This window comes from Epinephelus fuscoguttatus, linkage group LG1, assembly GCF_011397635.1.
Source record: "Epinephelus fuscoguttatus linkage group LG1, E.fuscoguttatus.final_Chr_v1".
Lineage (NCBI taxonomy): Eukaryota > Metazoa > Chordata > Actinopteri > Perciformes > Serranidae > Epinephelus > Epinephelus fuscoguttatus.
The window spans coordinates 3945319-3966392 of record NC_064752.1 but is presented as its reverse complement, the minus strand read 5'-3'; the positions used below and the strand labels follow the sequence as shown (position 1 = coordinate 3966392).

Here is a 21074-nt window from a genome sequence, read left to right as displayed (position 1 = left end):
ATCTATGAGCGGTCTAATAACCATCTCCCGACAAATATTTAATTCTCTGCGCAGTAATGCTGCTCCTTCATCCACGGGATCGTTATCAAAAGGACATGTCATGTTAGTGAAAAAAGTCGCCACCTACTGTGCCTGATGGACTTCTAATATACTGACTCTGATTTCTTTAATGATTTTTAAATGACAGACGGCAGAACTAGGCTACGGCAAAACTCGCCTGCTGAAAGAGGGCGGAGACAGAGAGAAACTCGAGGTTCATTGAGAAAAACCTGGTCCCGACCAGGTTAGGTTCATAGAGTCTGTTACTACGGTAACTGACCGAGAGCTTAAGTTACCTCTCTCTCTGAAACAGGCTAGAGTTACCCCTCTTTCTCTGGTTTGAGTCACCTCCCTTTTTGAAATGGAAAACTCAGAGTTTCCCTCATTTCAGGGTTAACAGACTCTGAGTTTTCACTAAACCTGCTTTGTGAAACGGACCCCAGGACAACAGAAACATGTGACCTTTAAGACGATGACATCAGAATATTTATTTAACATCAGCTGACACAGAGCAACAGGACAGACCAGCATGTAACAGACTTCCTGTTTGTCTCCTGGTTACCAGCAGGTGAATTCCCTTAGGTGTTCTGATTAAAGGTCGGGCTCATTCAGGTGGATGACGGTGATGGTGATGTCATCGCGGTACCTCCTTGCCAGCTCTGCTGGCAGGCTCAACATCTTGGCCAGACGATTTGGTGCCACTGCTCCATAGCCGTCGTCCCCCAGGGCGTGGCGGAGCAGGTGGGTGGCAGTGTTCTGGTCCTCCAGCACTGACAGGACCCGCCCTCTCCTCTCCAGCAGGAGGCGCTGCAAGCCGCCCAGTGTTATGCCCACACCAGGAATTATGGGTCTCTGCTGCTGAAGACCTGAACAGAGAAAAACTGCATCAAGAAACCTAAGTCAAGAGTCCGCGACAAGGGACCAAGACATGGGACAGCATCAAAAATCCGTGACAAGGGACGGTGACACGGGGCGGCAACACAGGACGGCAACACAGGATGGTGTCAAGGGACCATGACAAGAGACTGTGACAAGAGACCGCAACGACCTTTGTTCCCCTCAGGAGAACCTTTGTCCCCCTCGGAAATTGGCTCACCTGTCAGTTGTTCCCCCACCAGCTGGACAACCGTCTGTCGATGCATCAGCTCCCAGAGTCCGTCGGTCGCCAGGACCAGGAACTTGTCGGAGGGTCTGATGCGGTGTAAGGTGACCTCTGGCTGGGCGCTCAGGTAGGGTGGGGTCAGGTAGTGCAGTGGCAGTGCCCGGGCGGCCTCGCTGACTGCAGACAGGACGTCTGGACGCGTCTCGTAGACCCGACTCAGCATCTCTGCGCTCCATTTGAAGCGGACGTCACCAAATGCCCTGAAAGGCAGCAGCAGACCCAGCAGGCGGTCGTGGCGCACCACCGTCCTCCGCTCCGACAGCGGGTGTTCTCCTAGAATTCTTTGCAGCTCCTCTGGATTCTGCGCATTGTGGTCATTGGTGAGGCTGACCGCCGACCAGCGTCCACCCGGCTCCTGGACGCCCAGGACAGCCCGACTGTCACCCAGGTTGGCCACATGCAAGACGCCCCTGGAGACGTGGGCGATGCAAGCCGTGCAGCCGGACAGCGCAACCCGGAGGGGGGAGTACAGAGAGGATGCTTCCCCAGGGACAGACACCCACCTGTGGACAGACAGAGTTGATTCACCTGGTGATGAAAACTAAAAGGAACTACTCAAAACAACACTGTCCTCCTGTCTCCATAAAGAACACGTCTTTACTGTCCTCCTGTCTCCATAAAGGACACACCTTTACTGTCCCCGTCTCCATAAAGGACACATGTTTACTGTCCTCCTGTCTCCATAAAGAACACTTTGACTTTGACTTTATTTTTTAAAACAGGGACAGTACATATTGATGAACACACAAGTGTAAATATGCAAGATTGTAGCCAGTGGCTAATTTCCATCTTTCGTCCCTGCGGCAATTAATGCCAAACACGTACAAACAGGACAGCAACAAACAACAGGACAACAAGGCCATATACATCAATATAACAGTAATAATAGAAAGTACAGTAGGACTAAAAAAAAAACCAAACAATAAACCAAGTTACTAATGACAGACCAGCAATTAGGTGACCATAGAAAGTTGGATTTAAGTGTAAAAGTGCTTAAGTGCTAAAGTGTTAAGATATACAAGAAGAGAATTGCACATTGCCGGTTACAAAGTGCTCATTCACAAGTTTGTAAAGTGCTGGTGTGAATTGCACATTGCCCTATTGCAGTTATTTTGCACACACGGACGTGTGTGTGCAGGTATTATTGCGCAGGTTAGCATACATAGTTGTAATTATGTACGCACTATACTACAAGACTGGTTTATCACCAGTAACACCCCCCCCCCCCCAAAAAAACAACCCATACATTAAAAATACAGTTATCAATTACATCAATTACATGTGATAATACAACACACCCAGTGGATTTTAAGATTCATTATGAGTGCAGTTTTTTGATTTTCAAGTAACCACAGTTTTAGATGCTTATTGAAAGAGGTAAGAGTTTGTAAGTCTCGTACATTACTTGGTATCGTGTTCCATAAGTGTGACGCGCGATATGAAAAAACTGACTGCCCAAAAGCACTTTTTCTGAATGGGACCAGACAGTCACCTCTAGATCCTGATCTAGTCGATCGATTTAAGTTTGTCTTTATAAATTCTTTTAGTGGAGGTGGAGCTAGTCCGTGGAGAATCTTGTACACTAAGGAAGCATCTGCATAATTTATTATATTTTCCCAACTCAGCAATTCATGTTTCTTTAAGATGTTACAATGATGGTGTGTGTTGGGTTTTTTGTCTAAGACTTTTAGAGCTTGTATGCAATTTCGACAGGCTTTAATGTGGACTTGCATGCCGATGCCCAAGTTGTTATACTGTAGGCAATATGTGGCATGATCATTGCATTTAGATATAATTTTGCAGAGTCAAGAGTTAAGTTATTTTGAATGTATCTAAAATTTGACAGGTTGTGTTTTATTCTATTCACAGTTTTTTTACTTGTTGTTTAAAACATAGCTGTGAATCAATGATAATTCCTAGATATTTGAACTCCTGTACAACTTCAAGCTTTGTTCCATTTACATACACGTCAGGAGTTATGTCAGCATTTGCCTTCTTAGAAAAAAACATACAAACAGTTTTTGACACATTAAGATGCAGATGAGAAAGGTTCAACCAGTTTGCCACTTTGGACATAGCAGCTGATAGATCTTGTGCAGCTTGGCATTTAGTTTTTGCATGCACATACACAACAGCATCATCAGCATACATCTGGAACGTTATGTTTGACAGACAGCTATTCAGACAGATCATTAATGTACAGACTGAACAACAATGGTCCCAAAACTGAACCTTGAGGTACACCAAGAGTATTGTCAGAAGTTTCAGATGTAGTATTGTGTACTCTAACACACTGTTTCCTCTTCACAATATATGATTCTATCCATTGCAATGTATTTACCGACAAATTAAAATAAGACAGCTTAGTTAATAAAATTTGATGATTCACAGTATCAAACGCCTTCTTCAAGTCAAGAAAAACAGCTCCTATAACACCACTGCTATCGATTTTAGACTTTAAATTTTCCACAAAGAAACAAATTGCCATCTCAGTAGAATGTTTTTTTCTGAAGCCAAACTGCATTGGGTTTAAGTTGTATGGACTATTATTCAAATGTTTAATGAACTGCTCTGCCACCAGTTTTTCAGCTACTTTGGAAACTGCAGATAGAATGCTTATCGGTCTGTAGTTACTGATTGTTGCAGGGTCTCCTGATTTAAAGATTGGAGTAATAATTGCAGATTTCCATGAGTTTGGAAATTTACCTTCAATTATAGATTTGTTAATGATGCTGGTGATTGGAGCAATGAGGGATTGTTTATGAGTTTTGAGAAACATTGTGTCCATATAAAATGCGTCCTTGGCTTTTGAGTTCTTCAACCCACAGATAACTCTATTTACATCTAACTGAGACACTTCATTCATATTAAAAACCGGAGTAGTGGTATTCAGAGGCATTGTAAGTTGGATTTGTGGACAGGAGTTAGTGGCCAAATCTTTCACAGTCAGTAAAGTATATGTTTAGGGCTGTTGCAATCTCATTTGAATCATGAGTTAGATTTCCATTTATTTGCAACTCTCTAATGTTCTTATTTATAGTATCATTTCCTGTTAGTTTCTTTACGTTTGTCCAAATCTCCTTAGCATTGCCTCTGGCATTGATTATGACATTAATAAAAAAGTTTGCCTTTGCTGTTCTGATTTCTTTAGTCACTTTATTCCTTAGTGAGGTGAACTTATGTCTATTGTGTGTTGATTTCGTCTTAAGGGCTATCTTAAATGCATGATCCCGCTGTTTCATCAGTGACCATATTGTACTATTCAGCCAGGGAAGGTGGTTTCTTTTCTTCAGTTTCTGTTTAATGTTTTTAATAAAACTGTTGTTGTTTTTTGAATCACTGACATAAAGATATTACAACTGTCATCCACCCGTTCACATATGAGGTGCTCAGACCAATTTATCTCACTCAGGACAATTTCTAAATTTTTTATCTCAGTCTTAGGTATTCTTAGTCTTTCTGACTTTTCGCAGGAGGGACAGTTGAGAGAGTTACCATGACGTTGTTTAGTTAGTTTTCTTGAAAAGAAAATTATTTTGTGGGCGGCACGGTGGTGTGGTGGTTAGCACTCTCGCCTCACAGCAAGAGGGTTGCCGGTTCAATCCCGGGCGTGGGAGCCCTTCTGTGTGGAGTTTGCATGTTCTCCCCGTGTCAGTGTGGGTTTCCTCCAGGTGCTCCAGCTTCCTCCCACAGTCCAAAGACATGCAGGGTAATTGATAACTCTAAATTGTCCGTAGGTGTGAATGTGAGTGTGAATGGTTGTCTGTCTCTATGTGTCAGCCCTGTGATAGTCTGGCGACCTGTCCAGGGTGAACCCTGCCTCTCGCCCGATGTCAGCTGGGATAGGCTCCACCCCCCCGCGACCCTCAAGAGGATGAAGTGGTTAGAAGATGAATGAATGAATGAATGAAAATTATATTGTGGTCTGATAGGCTGGTCAGATAATTGCAAGTTTTGTTAATTCTCTCAGCTTTATTTGTGAAAAGCAGATCTATTCTGGTTTTAGAATGGTTAGTAATTCTAGTGGGCTGTTGCACAAGCTGTGAGAGGTTATATTGATCTGTGATCTGTTTTAAATTTCTCCTACCCTTTTTATCATCCCAATTAACATTTAGATAGCCAAAAACAATAACTTCCTTGTTAAAGTCACAGGCATTAAACAGAGATTTTAATTGAACATAGAAATCTACCTTTGCAGTTGGATGGTGGTACAGACAGATCAAAACAAAGGACATCTCAGTTGATAATGTAACCTCCACCCCAACACATTCTAGCTCAACTTCCTCTGGCCACTCAATCTGTTTATATTGCAAGGTGTTTTTAATGTACAACAGAGTGTCCCCACCCTTTCCTTTAACCCTGTCCTTTCTAAAAACATTTTAGCCTGGCATGTTAACCAGAACGTCTTTACTGTCCCCCAGTCTCCATTAGGACACTTCTTTACTGTCCACTCCTGTTAGGACACCAACATGTCTCCATGTGGACACATGAACATGTTGATGTTTGATAGAAATGATCACAGTGAAGGACTACCTGGGTGAAGAAATGGACAGGTGGACCTGGGCCTCCACAGACAGGTCGTAGTCAAGGCGACAGAAAGCATTGATCAGTGCTGATGTCACCCTGCCTCTGTCCTGCAGCCAATAAGAGAGAAGACAGATAATGACATCACAACATGAGCGAATACAAACAAGGGACGACTGTCCACTGAGGACAATGTTGTCAGTGACGACCATAGACATATAAACATAGACGCCGCATCGAGCGCTGAGCCGTACGTCAACATCGCCACCATATTGGATGTGGCAAGGCTGCGTTGTAAACTAATACAAGTGAATGGACTTAATTTCATAAAGTGCCTTTCTTCAAAGAAATTTATGTTAATGCCTCTCATTTATTCATTCACACACACACTAATATACTTGGGAAACAGTTAGGCCCCAAAAACAATGTGTTTGATCTTCTCAGATGGCTAAGATAAGAACTTTATTGATCCCACACAGGAGCAATTCACCTTACATCAGCTATAGAGAACAAGGTAGTGCCGAAAAACAATGCACAGTATACATATGTACGTATATAGATATATGTATATATATATATGTATATATGTATATATGTATATGTATATATATATATGTATATATGTATATATATATGTATATATATATATGTATATATATATATATATATATATATATATATATATTTATATATATATATATATATATTTATATATATATATATATATATATATATATATATATATATATATATATATATATATATATGTATATATATATATATATATATGTATATATATATATATATGTATGTATGTATGTGTATGTATATGTATGTACATATATGTGTGTGTGTGTGTGCGTATATATAGTACAGTAGGCCTACAATAAAATACAAGACACAGTAAAAAAAAAAAAAAACCTAACTGTATTCATGGCAGGATTTGCAAGCGCTGAAATTAAGCTGTTTGGTGACTCAGATATCCTATGCAATTACACTTTTGGGGCTTCTGAGGCTTGCGCTTCCCTTCCTTCAGAACAGTACTCCATGCTGGGGAGAGGAGTTGGGGGCACGCCGTCACCCCCCAGGCTCCGCCGATCCCGGCGCTTCCCTCTCCTACGATCCCGACCACCAGCCCCACGGGCCCGGCCGGGCGATCCATGGCAATGGCACCTCTCCAAGTCCATCATCCAGCGATCCAGAGCCGCAGTCTGGTCTTCGATCACGCTTGCCTGTGTTTCCAACGCTACTGTCAGAGTGGAAACTTCCTGGCTATATATATATATATATATATATATATATATATATATATATATATATATATATATATATATATATGTACGTATGTATACTGTGCATTGTTTTTCGGCACTACCTTGTTCTCTATAGCTGATGTAAGGTGAATTGCTCCTGTGTGGGATCAATAAAGTTCTTATCTTAGCCATCTGAGAAGATCAAACACATTGTTTTTGGGGCCTAACTGTTTCCCAAGTATATTAGTGTGTGTGTGAATGAATAAACGAGAGGCATTAATGTAAATTTCTTTGTAGAAAGGCGCTTTATGAAATTAAGTCCATTCACTTGTATTAGTTTACAGCGCAGCCTTGCCACATCCAATATGGCGGCTACGCTGACTTATCGCAGCAACGGGCAAACCCACTCGATGCGGCGTCTACGTATATATGTCTATGGTGACGACGGTCTATCAGTCTGTTTTTCTCACTACTGACAGACAGTGTCTCGCACTGAGAGACGCCATCAATCAGTGTCTCCCCCATCTTGTCTCAAACCAGGTCTCTGCTATTGGCTGAGGCTGTGATATCACATGTCAGAGGTCACCACAGATGAACACATGATGCAGAGATGAGAATCAACTTCACCACCAGAGGACGATGTCTCCTCGTAACTCAGCTCACACTGACTGGAAGAGGACTCGAGGAGAACTCAAAGATTGTCATGTGGATTACTGTTAATTTATCATGCTGATCTGTTCTGTACGACATCTATTGCACGTCTGTCCGTCCTGGAAGAGGGATCCCTCCTCAGTTGCTCTTCCTGAGGTTTCTACCGTTTTTTCCCCGTTAAAGGGTTTTTTGGGGAGTTTTTCCTGATCAGCTGTGAGGGTCCTAAGGACAGAGGGATGTCGTATGCTGTAAAGCCCTGTGAGGCAAATTGTGATTTGTGATATTGGGCTTTATAAATAAAATTGAATTGAACTGAATTGAAAGACTGAGTCCTGAGACGAACCAAAAACTGATGGAGACGTTTCAAATGTTTCAACTTCAGCTTCATCAGGAGGACAAAGACACACCTGAACCTGGACCTGAGTCAAGACCTGAACCTGGCCCTAAGTCAGGACCTGAACCTGGACCTGAGTCAGGACCTGAACCTGGCCCTAAGTCAGGACCTGAACCTGGACCTGAGTCAGGACCTGAACCTGGACCTGAGTCAGGACCTGAACCTGGACCTAAGTGAGAGAGAAGAAGACTAGTCTGGTTTATTGATCTGATTCTCTGATGTTACCTCCTGCTGCTCCTCTTTCTCGTCCTTGTCCTCGTCTTCATCCTCCAGCCTCTCCTGCCAGTAGTTTCGAAGGCTGTGGAAGGAGATCGTTCCTCCGTCAGGGCAGCTGTGGTCTTGGGGGTGTTTGTGCCACTCTAGCAGTGGCGGTACGGCCCGTTCCTCCTCCACCGCCCGTTCGAGGTCTTCCAGCATCCTTAGTGGTAGCGTTGCCACGACGATGTAATAGAAGAGCCTCTGGCTGACGGCGTGAGCGCAGGCTGACCCCGCATGGCCATCAAACACACCAAACAGCACTCCGCCACGACCTGGCAGGCAGGTGGCGCTGCTCCGGCGGTCTTCGCCAGGATGGTTGGATGGCAACATGTTGCTATGAAAACCCAAGATGCCATGGGAGGCGGGGCCTCTGGGGAGGGTGTGGCTGTACTCGTTGGCCTGGTAACAGATGGACAGGTCAGTAGTTTGACAGGTTGATTGATTGACACCTTGAATTACAAATATTTCACCTTTAAGATGTGGTTGATCTGAGCCAAGCTCATCTGCCCCGCCTCCTGCCCCGCCCGGTACTTCCTGCTTCTGCTGCCTGCTGGGTAATAGAGTCTAGGGAGCTCAGAAGGGGAGGGGGGAGGGGAGAAGGAGTGACGACACTGCTCAAGCTCAAACCTGCAACGTCCTCCCAAGGTTCCTGTTCTTCTCAACATGGTCACTCACTGGGAGGAGAAGCGGCAGGAGAACCAACAGGAGAACCCTGCAGGAGAACCATCAGGGTAATCAGATTCACACCCCTGTTGTTGTTGTTGTTGTTGTTGTTCCTCTCTTTGTTGTTTTGTTGATAAATAAACTTATTCAGACTTTCATCAGAATCTTTTGTGAACCGTTCAGGTTCTACGTTCTGTCAGACTTTATTTAAATATTAAAGGTCCAGTGTGTCAGGTTTAGGAGGTTCAGGAGGATCAGGAAGTTCAGGAGGTTCAGGAGGATCAGGAGGTTCAGGAGGATCAGGAAGTTTAGGAGGTTCAGGAGGATCGGGAGGTTCAGGAGGATCAGGAAGTTCAGGAGGTTCAGGAGGATCGGGAGGTTCAGGAGGATCAGGAGGTTCAGGAGGATCGGGAGGTTCAGGAGGATCAGGAAGTTCAGGAGGTTCAGGAGGTTTAGGAGGATTTAGTTTGGTCTGTCAGCAGAACATCTCCTGGTCAGAATCCCTTCAGTGATCAGGAGCTGATTCTCACCAGGAGCAAAAACATCAGAGCGTAAACACATGAACGTTTCTGTCTATGGTCAGTGTTTGGTTTGTCCGTTCTAGACTACTGTAGAAACACGGCGGAGCATCGTGGTGATCTCGGTGCTGCTGGGTAGACCAGGACCTGAACTTCTCTTTCTGAGGAAATGAAAGCACTGCTGATTAAATCTGACTCAGTGGAGCTTTAAATGGGTCAAAGTGATGGCACTTCCTGTTTCGTTAATGTTATGAAATGTTTTCAGAAGTTTAAAATCTGAGTTTATTTTTTTTATCAGTTAGAACATGAACTTTGTTTCAGTTCAACCTCAGGTAACAGGAAGTGCCATCAGAGGTTCTGGTGTTGTCTTGTTTTTAAAATAAAAACCCTGGGATGTTCGTTTTGATTTTTCAGTCAATAAAACTTAAATCTTAAAACTGAGTCATTTTATTTTATGATTTTCTGCTGTGTCTGAAAAACTTCAGAAACATTTCAGACTTTGACTCAGTTCGTTTTTACATTTTATTTTTATAATATGAAACTTCTTTTTCGTCTTCAGTTGGTTTGAACTTCCTGCGACACATTGACGCTTCAGCTTCAGCCACATTCTGCAGTTTCAGGTCTCGGCTTTCACACACATTCTCCACAGGAAGTGGATGTTCTGGTGGGTTCAGGTGTCTGCTGTCCGGGTTCTGCTGGGAGCTGACGGTGTCACCTCCACCGACTCCACCTCCAGGTGGAGACAGAACAGTTGGAGATAGGACAGGTGGAGACACAACAGGTGGAGACAGGAAGGGTGGAGATAGGACAGGTGGAACCAGAATGGGTGGAACCAGAACAGGTGAAGACAGGACAGGTGAAACCAGAACAGGAGCAACCAGAATGGGTGGAACCAGAACAGGTGAAGACAGGACAGGTGAAACCAGAACAGGAGCAACCAGAACGGGTGGAACCAGAACAGGTGAAGACAGGACAGGTGAAACCAGAACAGGAGCAACCAGAACGGGTGGAACCAGAACAGGTGGAGACAGGACAGCTGGAGACAGGACAGCTGGAGACAAATGTGAGAATGCAGCTGAAACTCACCGTTTGTAGTTGTGCGTAGTTGAGTGTGTACTTCCTGTTAACCTCATCACCTGTTCAGGTGAGTTTGTTTCTGTCTTTGACCTTTGACCATTTCATCAGTAATCTATTAACTTCTTGCTGCTGTGAAGCTCCGCCTCCTCACTGTGACTGTGTGTTACTGTGTGTGTGTGTTTCGCACTGTGCGGGAACGTAAAATGAAACCCCCAGGCTGGAGCACATCCACCATAAAATGACAGAGGAGATCAAATTGAACATGAGTAAGTGTCCTCAGAGTGTCCTCAGAGTGTCCTCACATTCAGTCCCACATTAAACAGAGACACGTGGTCTCAGAAAGGCTCAGGTGTGGGAGGGGCTAATGGAAGCCACTGTGTCCGTCTGTGTGTAAGTGTGTGTGTGTGTGTGTGTGTATCTGTGTGTGTGTGTGTGTGTGTGTGTGTGTTAGTGTGTGTGTCTGTAACTGAACCCTCTGATTGGTCCAAACACATCATACACTGATTTTATTAACGATGAGTTGTGACACAATCAGAAGCTTTTAATCAGTCGGCTGCTTCAGGTTCTGATGATCATCATAATACAACAATAACAAGCACATCATATATAACACTATAATTCATTATAACAGGTCAGATGGATCAGCTGATGGACAGACAAACGTCAGACAGACAGACTCCAGCTCAATGTGAGCAACGCTGAAATTAATGGCATTTATTTATTTATTTTCATCTTGTTTTGTTTTGTTCTATTTTAATGTTTATTTTTATTTCTATCTGTATTTTAAATGTTTATTTTATATTCATATCTTAATTTTATTTTACTCCATGTTTAGTTTATTTTTGAACATTTTTCCGTTTGATTTTAGTTTTATTTTGTTTCTCCGGCAGGAGGCAGGAGAGGGGACGTCACTAAACCGGAAAAAGGAGAAGAAGTGGTTAAAGTATTTCCTGTTTGTGCCGGCGTGTTTCAGTTTGTTTGAGTTTGCCGCTGGATTCTTCATCGACACACAAAACTCCTCATCTTCCTCCTCTTCCTCATTCTCAGCAGCAGCAGCAGACATGGTGAGCAGCTCATCTTGACTCTGTATCACTTCACAGTGACACTCTGCTTCGTAGCATGCTAACCTGTTAGCATGCTAACCTGTTAGCATGCTAACCTGTTAGCTTCAACTGTCGGCGAACGGCTCCGTTTAGTGACGTCACTGAGTATTACTTTAATATATAAATCTGTGACGAAAGTTTTCTTACAGAGAAGGGGACAGGAGGGGAGACAGGGCAGGAGAGGAGAGGAGGAGACGGCAGGAGGGAGAGGACAGAAGACAGGGCAGGAGGGAGAGGACAGGAGGGGAGAGGACAGGAGACAGGGCAGGAGGGGAGAGGACAGGAGGAGACAGGGCAGGAGGGAGAGGACAAGAGGAGACAGGGCAGGAGGAGAGGACAGGAGGAGAGGACAGAAGACAGGGCAGGAGGGAGAGGACAGGAGGGGAGAGGACAGGAGACAGGGCAGGAGGGGAGAGGACAAGAGGAGACAGGGCAGGAGGGAGAGGACAAGAGGAGACAGGGCAGGAGGGGAGAGGACAGGAGGGGAGAGGACAGGAGACAGGGCAGGAGGGAGAGGACAAGAGGAGACAGGGCAGGAGGGGAGAGGACAGGAGACAGGGCAGGAGGGGAGAGGACAGGAGGAGACAGGGCAGGAGGGAGAGGACAAGAGGAGACAGGGCAGGAGGGGAGAGGACAAGAGGAGACAGGGCAGGAGGGGAGAGGACAGGAGACAGGGCAGGAGGGAGAGGACAAGAGGAGACAGGGCAGGAGGGGAGAGGACAGGAGACACGACAGGAGAGAGAGGAACAGGAGGAGACAGGGCAGGCGGGGAGAGGACAAGAGGAGACAGGGCAGGAGGGGAGAGGACAGGAGACACGACAGGAGGGGAGAGGACAGGAGACAGGGCAGGAGGGGAGAGGACAAGAGGAGACAGGGCAGGAGGGGAGAGGACAGGAGACAGGGCAGGAGGGAGAGGACAAGAGGAGACAGGGCAGGAGGGGAGAGGACAAGAGGAGACAGGGCAGGAGGGGAGAGGACAGGAGACACGACAGGAGAGAGAGGACAGGAGACAGGGCAGGAAGAGAGGACAGGAGGGGAGAGGACAAGAGGAGACAGGGCAGGAGGGGAGAGGACAGGAGACACGACAGGAGGGGAGAGGACAGGAGGAGACAGGGCAGGAGGGGAGAGGACAAGAGGAGACAGGGCAGGAGGGGAGAGGACAGGAGACAGGGCAGGAGGGGAGAGGACAAGAGGAGACAGGGCAGGAGGGGAGAGGACAAGAGGAGACAGGGCAGGAGGGGAGAGGACAGGAGACAGGGCAGGAGGGGAGAGGACAAGAGGAGACAGGGCAGGAGGGGAGAGGACAGGAGACAGGGCAGGAGGGGGGTGGAGGACAGGAGACAGGGCAGGAGGGGAGAGGACAAGAGGAGACAGGGCAGGAGGGGAGAGGACAGGAGACAGGGCAGGAGGGGAGAGGACAAGAGGAGACAGGGCAGGAGGGGAGAGGACAAGAGGAGACAGGGCAGGAGGGGAGAGGACAAGAGGAGACAGGGCAGGAGGGGAGAGGACAGGAGACACGACAGGAGAGAGAGGACAGGAGACAGGGCAGGAAGAGAGGACAGGAGGGGAGAGGACAGACCTTTATTTATTCTCTTTTAATATTAAGACAAACGTTAAACTTAATTATTTAACAACATAAAATTATTCAAAGTGACTTATTAATATTAATTACATTATTATTCTAATTGTAATGAGTTATAATTTTAACGTCAATTAAATTATATATGATGATGATGATGATGATGATGTGTATGTTTGATGTGTTTTAACATCTGTCTGTTTCTACAGGCCAGAAACGCTGAGAAGGCCATGTGAGTATTCTCTGTATTTACTCTGTTCCTGTGTAGCAGCTGCCTCTGTGTAGCAGCTGTCCCTGTGTAGCAGCTGCCTCTGTGTAGCAGCTGTCCCTGTATAGCAGCTGCCTCTGTGTAGCAGCTGCCCCTGTATAGCAGCTGCCTCTGTGTAGCAGCTGTCCCTGTGTAGCAGCTGTCCCTGTGTAGCAGCTGTCCCTGTATAGCAGCTGCCTCTGTGTAGCAGCTGTCCCTGTATAGCAGCTGCCTCTGTGTAGCAGCTGCCTCTGTGTAGCAGCTGCCCCTGTATAGCAGCTGCCTCTGTGTAGCAGCTGTCCCTGTGTAGCAGCTGTCCCTGTGTAGCAGCTGCCCCTGTATAGCAGCTGCCTCTGTGTAGCAGCTGCCTCTGTGTAGCAGCTGTCCCTGTGTAGCAGCTGCCTCTGTGTAGCAGCTGTCCCTGTATAGCAGCTGCCTCTGTGTAGCAGCTGCCCCTGTATAGCAGCTGCCTCTGTGTAGCAGCTGCCTCTGTGTAGCAGCTGTCCCTGTGTAGCAGCTGCCCCTGTGTAGCAGCTGTCCCTGTATAGCAGCTGCCCCTGTGTAGCAGCTGCCTCTGTGTAGCAGCTGTCCCTGTGTAGCAGCTGCCCCTGTGTAGCAGCTGCCCCTGTGTAGCAGCTGCCCCTGTGTAGCAGCTGTCCCTGTGTAGCAGCTGCCTCTGTGTAGCAGCTGCCTCTGTGTAGCAGCTGTCCCTGTGTAGCAGCTGCCTCTGTGTAGCAGATGTCAGCTGTTGCTGAGTTTGAACCATCAGATGTTGTAAAGAAGTTTTCTGATGATCGATGGATCGATCGATTGATCATCTGGAGTTTATCACTGATGTAACCTGAGCTCTACTCACTTTGTTTGGACATATAAACTGTCACATCAGCTGCTGGTCCTGATTCTGACCTCTACTGGTCATACTGGTTCTCCTATGTTAACTGTGTCTCTCTGCTCTGTCTTGCAGGACGGCTCTGGCTCGGTTCAGACAGGCTCAGCTGGAGGAGGGAAAAGTCAAGGTCAGGTTCTGATATGTGTCTACTTCGGCGTGAACTGAGCTCCTCCTGTCTCTACTCCTGTCTTTTCTCCTGTCTCTGCTCCTGTCTTTTCTCCTGTCTCTGCTCCTGTCTTTTCTCCTGTCTTTTCTCCTGTCTCTGCTCCTGTCTTTTCTCCTGTCTCTGCTCCTGTCTTTTCTCCTGTCTCTGCTCCTGTCTTTTCTCCTGTCTATGCTCCTGTCTTTTCTCCTGTCTCTGCTCCTGTCTTTTCTCCTGTCTTTTCTCCTGTCTCTGCTCCTGTCTTTTCTCCTATCTCTGCTCCTGTCTCTGCTCCTGTCTTTTCTCCTGTCTTTTCTCCTGTCTCTGCTCCTGTCTTTTCTCCTGTCTCTGCTCCTGTCTTTTCTCCTGTCTCTGCTCCTGTCTTTTCTCCTGTCTATGCTCCTGTCTCTACTCCTGTCTCTGCTCCTGTCTTTTCTCCTGTCTCTGCTCCTGTCTTTTCTCCTGTCTATGCTCCTGTCTCTACTCCTGTCTCTGCTCCTGTCTTTTCTCCTGTCTTTTCTCCTGTCTCTGCTCCTGTCTCTACTCCTGTCTCTGCTCCTGTCTTTTCTCCTATCTCTGCTCCTGTCTCTGCTCCTGTCTTTTCTCCTGTCTTTTCTCCTGTCTCTGCTCCTGTCTTTTCTCCTGTCTCTGCTCCTGTCTTTTCTCCTGTCTCTGCTCCTGTCTTTTCTCCTGTCTATGCTCCTGTCTCTGCTCCTGTCTCTGCTCCTGTCTTTTCTCCTGTCTTTTCTCCTATCTCTGCTCCTGTCTCTGCTCCTGTCTCTACTCCTGTCTTTTCTCCTATCTCTGCTCCTGTCTTTTCTCCTGTCTCTACTCCTGTCTTTTCTCCTGTCTCTGCTCCTGTCTTTTCTCCTGTCTTTTCTCCTGTCTCTGCTCCTGTCTTTTCTCCTGTCTTTTCTCCTGTCTTTTCTCCTGTCTCTGCTCCTGTCTCTGCTCCTGTCTTTTCTCCTGTCTCTACTCCTGTCTCTGCTCCTGTCTTTTCTCCTGTCTCTACTCCTGTCTCTGCTCCTGTCTCTACTCCTGTCTTTTCTCCCATCTCTGCTCACACCTGGACCATACAAACAGTCTGTAGAGGTCTGAATCATCAGTCCATGCCACTGTGGTAAATGTATTGTGATTAATGAGTTTTCTGCATTTTCAGCTGAGGATGAAAAAAGTTTTCAGTCTGCCCATCTGTGACACCTGTCTTTTCTCCTCTTTTCTCCTGTCTCTGCTATCCTGTCTGATTGAAGAACATCACACATGTCTTTTGCTCTGCTGTTTGTTGCTCCTGACAGTGTCTCCTGTCCTCTGTCAGATAATGTCCTGTCCTCTGTCAGATAATGTCCTGTCCTCTGTCAGTTTTCCTGTGTACTCAGCTGTCCTCTGTTTCAGTCCTGTCCCATCTGTCTCCCCACTCAGCAGATCCTCACAAGTCTTAAAAGTCTTAAATTCATGTATCTAAAAGTAAGGCCTGAAAATGTCTTAAATTGATCTGTGACACCGAGCTGCAGACACCTCACAGACTGAACTGTGGGCAGATGTAATGTCCTCTGAGAGGACATATTAAGACCTGAGTCAAACACTTCACATGCAGCTATCCTGCTGATTGAAGAACATCACACATGTTAGGTCTGCAGTGTTTGCTCTGCTGTGACTTTGTTGTCCTGAGACAGTGTCTCCTGTCCTCTGTCAGATAATGTCCTGTCCTCTGTCAGATAATGTCCTGTCCTCTGTCAGATAATGTCCCGCTCTAGTTTGGAGGACGTGAGACAGTGTCTCCTGTCCTCTGTCAGATAATGTCCCGCTCTAGTTTGGAGAACGTGAGACAGTGTCTCCTGTCCTCTGTCAGATAATGTCCCGCTCTAGCAGGGTACCCGCGGATCCTTGAAAAGTCTTAAAAAGTCTTAAATTCATGTATCTAAAAGTAAGGCCTGAAAATGTCTTAAATTGGTCTTAAATTCGTTCGGTAGCACATACACAATGAATGGGTTTGTCGGCGGAGGTCTGCGCTTTGCGCGCTCTGTGTGAAAAGGGCTTAACGGCGTGCACTGGCCACCTGGCACTTAATATGCTGCTGTAGTGGTTTGTTTTCCAGACGTGAGTATCTTTGAGCAGTGAAAGTTATTATTTATGACTTTTTACTTGTCGGCAGTGGTTTGTTTTCCACAGAGCTCTATGTGCGAGCATTTTACTTGCATTTGCGACTAAAAATAGTTTGTGCCAGCAAAATAAATCATTCAGCACGCTGTGTGAGTACAGATTTCAACCAGCAGCAGAAACTAAAGGTGACTCATGCAGGTTGTGGGTTGAACGGGGGTCACAGACAGGAATACGGTGGTCAAATAGCCTACGGCGGCTCTGCGGCACAAAATAACGGCTTACCGGCGGCAACAGAGAACTCCGACCCCAGGTCCAGTAGCCTAATTTCCTCTTTTGTTGGCGTCATGACTGCCGTTCACATTTCTCTCTGTGGCAGGTAACCTCACCGCACTTTAGGGACCGTTCTTTACTTGTCAGGGGAGGAGGGTGGCTGGTTGATTTTTATTTTATTTATTTATTTTATTTTGATCCCCCCTATGTTAATCACTTATTGATGCTGTTTTTGAAGTATGAATAAGTCAATAAGTAATGTATTCCATTGAAATATCATTGATGTATTATAGAAAAGTGATTTATCTTTTTATAAATGACAAAAGGCACATCTGCCTCATTTTTGCTGTGGTATCGTGATACTACTCAGAACTGTGATACCTTCACTGGTATTGTACAGTGGGTCCCAGTTTTGGCACCGTGACAACACTAGATGTCACAACCATTCCATTCGGAGTAGCGCAGTGAAGCGGCTCGGGTGCCGCTTAAAAAAGTGCTCCCCCACTTCTAATATTATAAATTAAGCACTGGTTATAGTACAGCGGGATCCCCCAACCATCGCTTATATTTATAGTTTTTTCGGTCTTAAATTCCATTCAAGGTGGCATTAAAATGTCTTAAAAAGTCTTAATTTAACTTACTAAAACCTGCAGATACCCTGTCTAGTTTGGAGAATGTGAGACAGCAGTCTCCTGTCCTCTGTCAGATAATGTCCTGTCCTCTGTCAGATAATGTCCCGCTCTAGTTTGGAGAACGTGAGACAGCGGTCTCCTGTCCTCTGTCAGATAATGTCCTGTCCTCTGTCAGATAACGTCTTGCTCTAGTTTGGAGAACGTGAGACAGTGTCTCCTGTCCTTTGTCAGATAATGTCCCGCTCTAGTTTGGAGAACGTGAGACAGCAGTCTCCTGTCCTCTGTCAGATAATGTCCCGCTCTAGTATAGAGAACGTGAGACAGCAGTCTCCTGTCCTCTGTCAGATAATGTCCCGCTCTAGTTTGGAGGACGTGAGACAGTGTCTCCTGTCCTCTGTCAGATAATGTCCCGCTCTAGTTTGGAGGACGTGAGACAGTGTCTCCTGTCCTCTGTCAGATAATGTCCCGCTCTAGTTTGGAGGACATGAGACAGTGTCTCCTGTCCTCTGTCAGATAATGTCCCGCTCTAATATAGAGAACGTGAGACAGTGGTCTCCTGTCCTCTGTCAGATAATGTCCTGTCCTCTGTCAGATAATGTCCTGCTCTAGTTTGGAGAATGTGAGACAGTGTCTCCTGTCCTCTGTCAGATAATGTCCTGCTCTAGTTTGGAGAATGTGAGACAGTGTCTCCTGTCCTCTGTCAGATAATGTCCTGTCCTCTGTCAGATAATGTCCTGCTCTAGTTTGGAGAACGTGAGACAGTGTCTCCTGTCCTCTGTCAGATAATGTCCTGCTCTAGTTTGGAGAATGTGAGACAGTGTCTCCTGTCCTCTGTCAGATAATGTCCTGTCCTCTGTCAGATAATGTCCTGCTCTAGTTTGGAGAACGTGAGACAGTGTCTCCTGTCCTCTGTCAGATAATGTCCTGCTCTAGTTTGGAGAACGTGAGACAGTGTCTCCTGTCCTCTGTCAGATAATGTCCTGCTCTAGTTTGGAGAACATGAGACAGTGTCTCCTGTCCTCTGTCAGATAATGTCCTGCTCTAGTTTGGAGAACGTGAGACAGTGTCTCCTGTCCTCTGTCAGATAATGTCCCGCTCTAGTTTGGAGGACGTGAGACAGTGTCTCCTGTCCTCTGTCAGATAATGTCCCGCTCTAGTTTGGAGGACGTGAGACAGTGTCTCCTGTCCTATGTCAGATAATGTCCTGCTCTAGTTTGGAGAATGTGAGACAGTGTCTCCTGTCCTCTGTCAGATAATGTCCTGTCCTCTGTCAGATAATGTCCTGCTCTAGTTTGGAGAATGTGAGACAGTGTCTCCTATCCTCTGTCAGATAATGTCCTGTCCTCTGTCAGATAATGTCCTGCTCTAGTTTGGAGAACGTGAGACAGTGTCTCCTGTCCTCTGTCAGATAATGTCCTGCTCTAGTATAGAGAATGTGAGACAGCGGTCTCCTGTCCTCTGTCAGATAATGTCCTGCTCTAGTTTGGAGCTCTGTCTCTGGATGGTGGCCTGTGAGGTCAGCTCTCACGATTGTAAGATTTTATTCTCATATGACTCAGCTGTAAATCACACGTGTCATGTCCAGACGTTTGATTTATACACAGACGGTCTCTGACATCACTGTGCAGGAGCCACAACTTTGACCTCAGGCTGGGACCTCATTAAGTTATAGACATGATGTCCACCTGTGTTCACCTGTCTGATGATGTTCACCTGTCTGATGATGTCCACCTGTGTTCACCTGTCTGATGATGTCCACCTGTATTCACCTGTCTGATGATGTTCACCTGTCTGGTGATGTCCACCTGTGTTCACCTGTCTGATGATGTCCACCTTTATTCACCTGTCTGATGATGTCCACCTGTGTTCACCTGTCTGATGATGTCCACCTGTGTTCACCCGTCTAATGATGTTCACCTATCTGATGATGTCCACCTGTATTCACCTGTCTAATGATGTTCACCTGTCTGATGATGTCCACCTGTATTCACCTGTCTAATGATGTTCACCTGTCTGATGATGTCCACCTTTATTCACCTGTCTGATGATGTCCACCTGTCTGATGATGTCCACCTGTGTTCACCTGTCTAATGATGTTCACCTGTCTGATGATGTCCACCTTTATTCACCTGTCTGATGATGTCCACCTGTGTTCACCTGTCTGATGATGTCCACCTGTATTCACCTGTCTGATGATGTCCACCTGTCTGATGATGTCCACCTTTATTCACCTGTCTGATGATGTCCACCTGTATTCACCTGTCTAATGATGTCCACCTGTCTGATGATGTCCACCTGTGTTCACCTGTCTGATGATGTCCACCTGTGTTCACCTGTCTGATGATGTCCACCTGTATTCACCTGTCTGATGATGTCCACATGTATTCACCTGTCTGATGATGTCCACCTGTGTTCACCTGTCTAATGATGTTCACCTGTCTGATGATGTCCACCTGTGTTCACCTGTCTGATGATGTCCACCTGTATTCACCTGTCTGATGATGTCCACCTGTGTTCACCTGTCTAATGATGTCCACATGTATTCACCTGTCTGATGATGTCCACCTGTATTCACCTGTCTGATGATGTCCACCTGTGTTCACCTGTCTGATGATGTCCACCTGTGTTCACCTGTCTGATGATGTCCACCTGTCTGATGATGTCCGCCTGTGTTCACCTGTCTGATGATGTCCACCTGAATTCACCTGTCTGATGATGTCCACATGTATTCACCTGTCTGATGATGTCCACCTGTGTTCACCTGTCTGATGATGTCCACCTGTCTGATGATGTCTGCCTGTGTTCACCTGTCTGATGATGTCCACCTGTCTGATGATATCCGCCTGTGTTCACCTGTCTGATGATGTCCACCTGTCTGATGATGTCCACCTGTATTCACCTGTCTGATGATGTCCACCTTTATTCACCTGTCTGATGATGTCCACCTGTGTTCACCTGTCTGATGATGTCCACCTGTATCCACCTGTCTGATGATGTCCACCTGTGTTGACCTGTCTAATGATGTCCACCTGTGTTCACCTGTCTGATGATGTCCACCTGTATTCACCTGTCTAATAATGTCCACCTGTGTTCACCTGTCTAATGATGTCCACCTGTATTCACCTGTCTGATGATGTCCACCTGTGTTCACCTGTCTGATGATGTCCACCTGTGTTCACCTGTCTAATGATGTCCACCTGTCTTCACCTGTCTGATGATGTCCACCTGTATTCACCTGTCTGATGATGTCCACCTGTGTTCACCTGTCTGATGATGTCCACCTGTGTTCACCTGTCTGATGATGTCCACCTGTATTCACCTGTCTGATGATGTCCACCTGTGTTCACCTGTCTGATGATGTCCACCTGTCTGATGATGTCTGCCTGTGTTCACCTGTCTGATGTATGTCCACCTGTCTGATGATATCCACTGTGTTCACCTGTCTGATGATGTCCACCTGTCACAAATAAAAACAAACAAACAAAACTGTAATCCAGTGTGAGAGAATAAAAGATGAGGAGAGTTTCACATTAAGGTTGGTACAGTCAGTTGTGTGTTAGTGATGAGCTGCTG

At 46.1% G+C, this 21074-nt stretch overlaps 3 protein-coding genes and 1 long non-coding RNA gene across 5 annotated transcripts in view; 1 reads left to right on the top strand and 3 right to left on the bottom strand.

The window, feature by feature from the left end:
* LOC125888057 (GATA zinc finger domain-containing protein 14-like) overlaps positions 1-21074 on the bottom strand; it is a 63069-nt gene that overhangs the window by 11867 nt on the left and 30128 nt on the right. The gene's annotated exons all lie outside the window — the stretch shown is intronic.
* Positions 503-10673, bottom strand: LOC125888100 (pyruvate dehydrogenase [acetyl-transferring]-phosphatase 1, mitochondrial-like). 2 transcript variants are annotated; one of them, XM_049575304.1, is made up of 6 exons: positions 10549-10673; positions 8752-8993; positions 8249-8680; positions 5735-5835; positions 1136-1704; positions 503-905 (listed from the first exon to the last, which is right to left on the bottom strand). In XM_049575304.1, exons 2-6 carry the CDS (start codon positions 8944-8946, stop codon positions 631-633), a joined length of 1572 nt encoding a protein of 523 aa, XP_049431261.1. In that variant the 5' UTR covers positions 8947-8993; positions 10549-10673; the 3' UTR covers positions 503-630. The 2 variants fall into 2 exon arrangements, with proteins under 2 accessions (XP_049431261.1, XP_049431269.1); XM_049575312.1 differs by lacking the exon at positions 8752-8993 and having other exon boundaries at positions 10549-10655.
* Positions 9159-10595, bottom strand: LOC125887735 (uncharacterized). Its single transcript, XM_049574776.1, has 3 exons — positions 10580-10595; positions 10005-10498; positions 9159-9416 (listed from the first exon to the last, which is right to left on the bottom strand). The coding sequence occupies exons 1-3, from the start codon at positions 10593-10595 to the stop codon at positions 9159-9161; spliced, it is 768 nt and encodes a 255-aa protein (XP_049430733.1).
* On the top strand, positions 10858-14490 carry LOC125888271 (uncharacterized). The gene is made up of 5 exons (XR_007449309.1): positions 10858-10929; positions 11171-11227; positions 11430-11603; positions 13431-13453; positions 14433-14490. It is a non-coding gene; the product is annotated as an uncharacterized LOC125888271 (long non-coding RNA).

What these genes read in the sequence shown, in the direction of transcription:
- LOC125888100 (XM_049575304.1), bottom strand. Translation starts at nt 8,946, where the DNA reads ATGTTGAGAAGAACAGGAACCTTGGGAGGACGTTGCAGGTTTGAGCTT. An exon ending in AGATCAACCACATCTTAAAG is followed by an intron (nt 8,681 to 8,751) that starts GTGAAATATTTG and finishes ATCTGTTACCAG; the next exon opens with GCCAACGAGTACAGCCACAC. An exon ending in GGTGGGGGAACAACTGACAG is followed by an intron (nt 906 to 1,135) that starts GTGAGCCAATTT and finishes TTCTCTGTTCAG; the next exon opens with GTCTTCAGCAGCAGAGACCC.
- LOC125887735 (XM_049574776.1), bottom strand. An exon ending in CAACTGAAGACGAAAAAGAA is followed by an intron (nt 9,417 to 10,004) that starts GTTTCATATTAT and finishes TTCTGCTGACAG; the next exon opens with ACCAAACTAAATCCTCCTAA.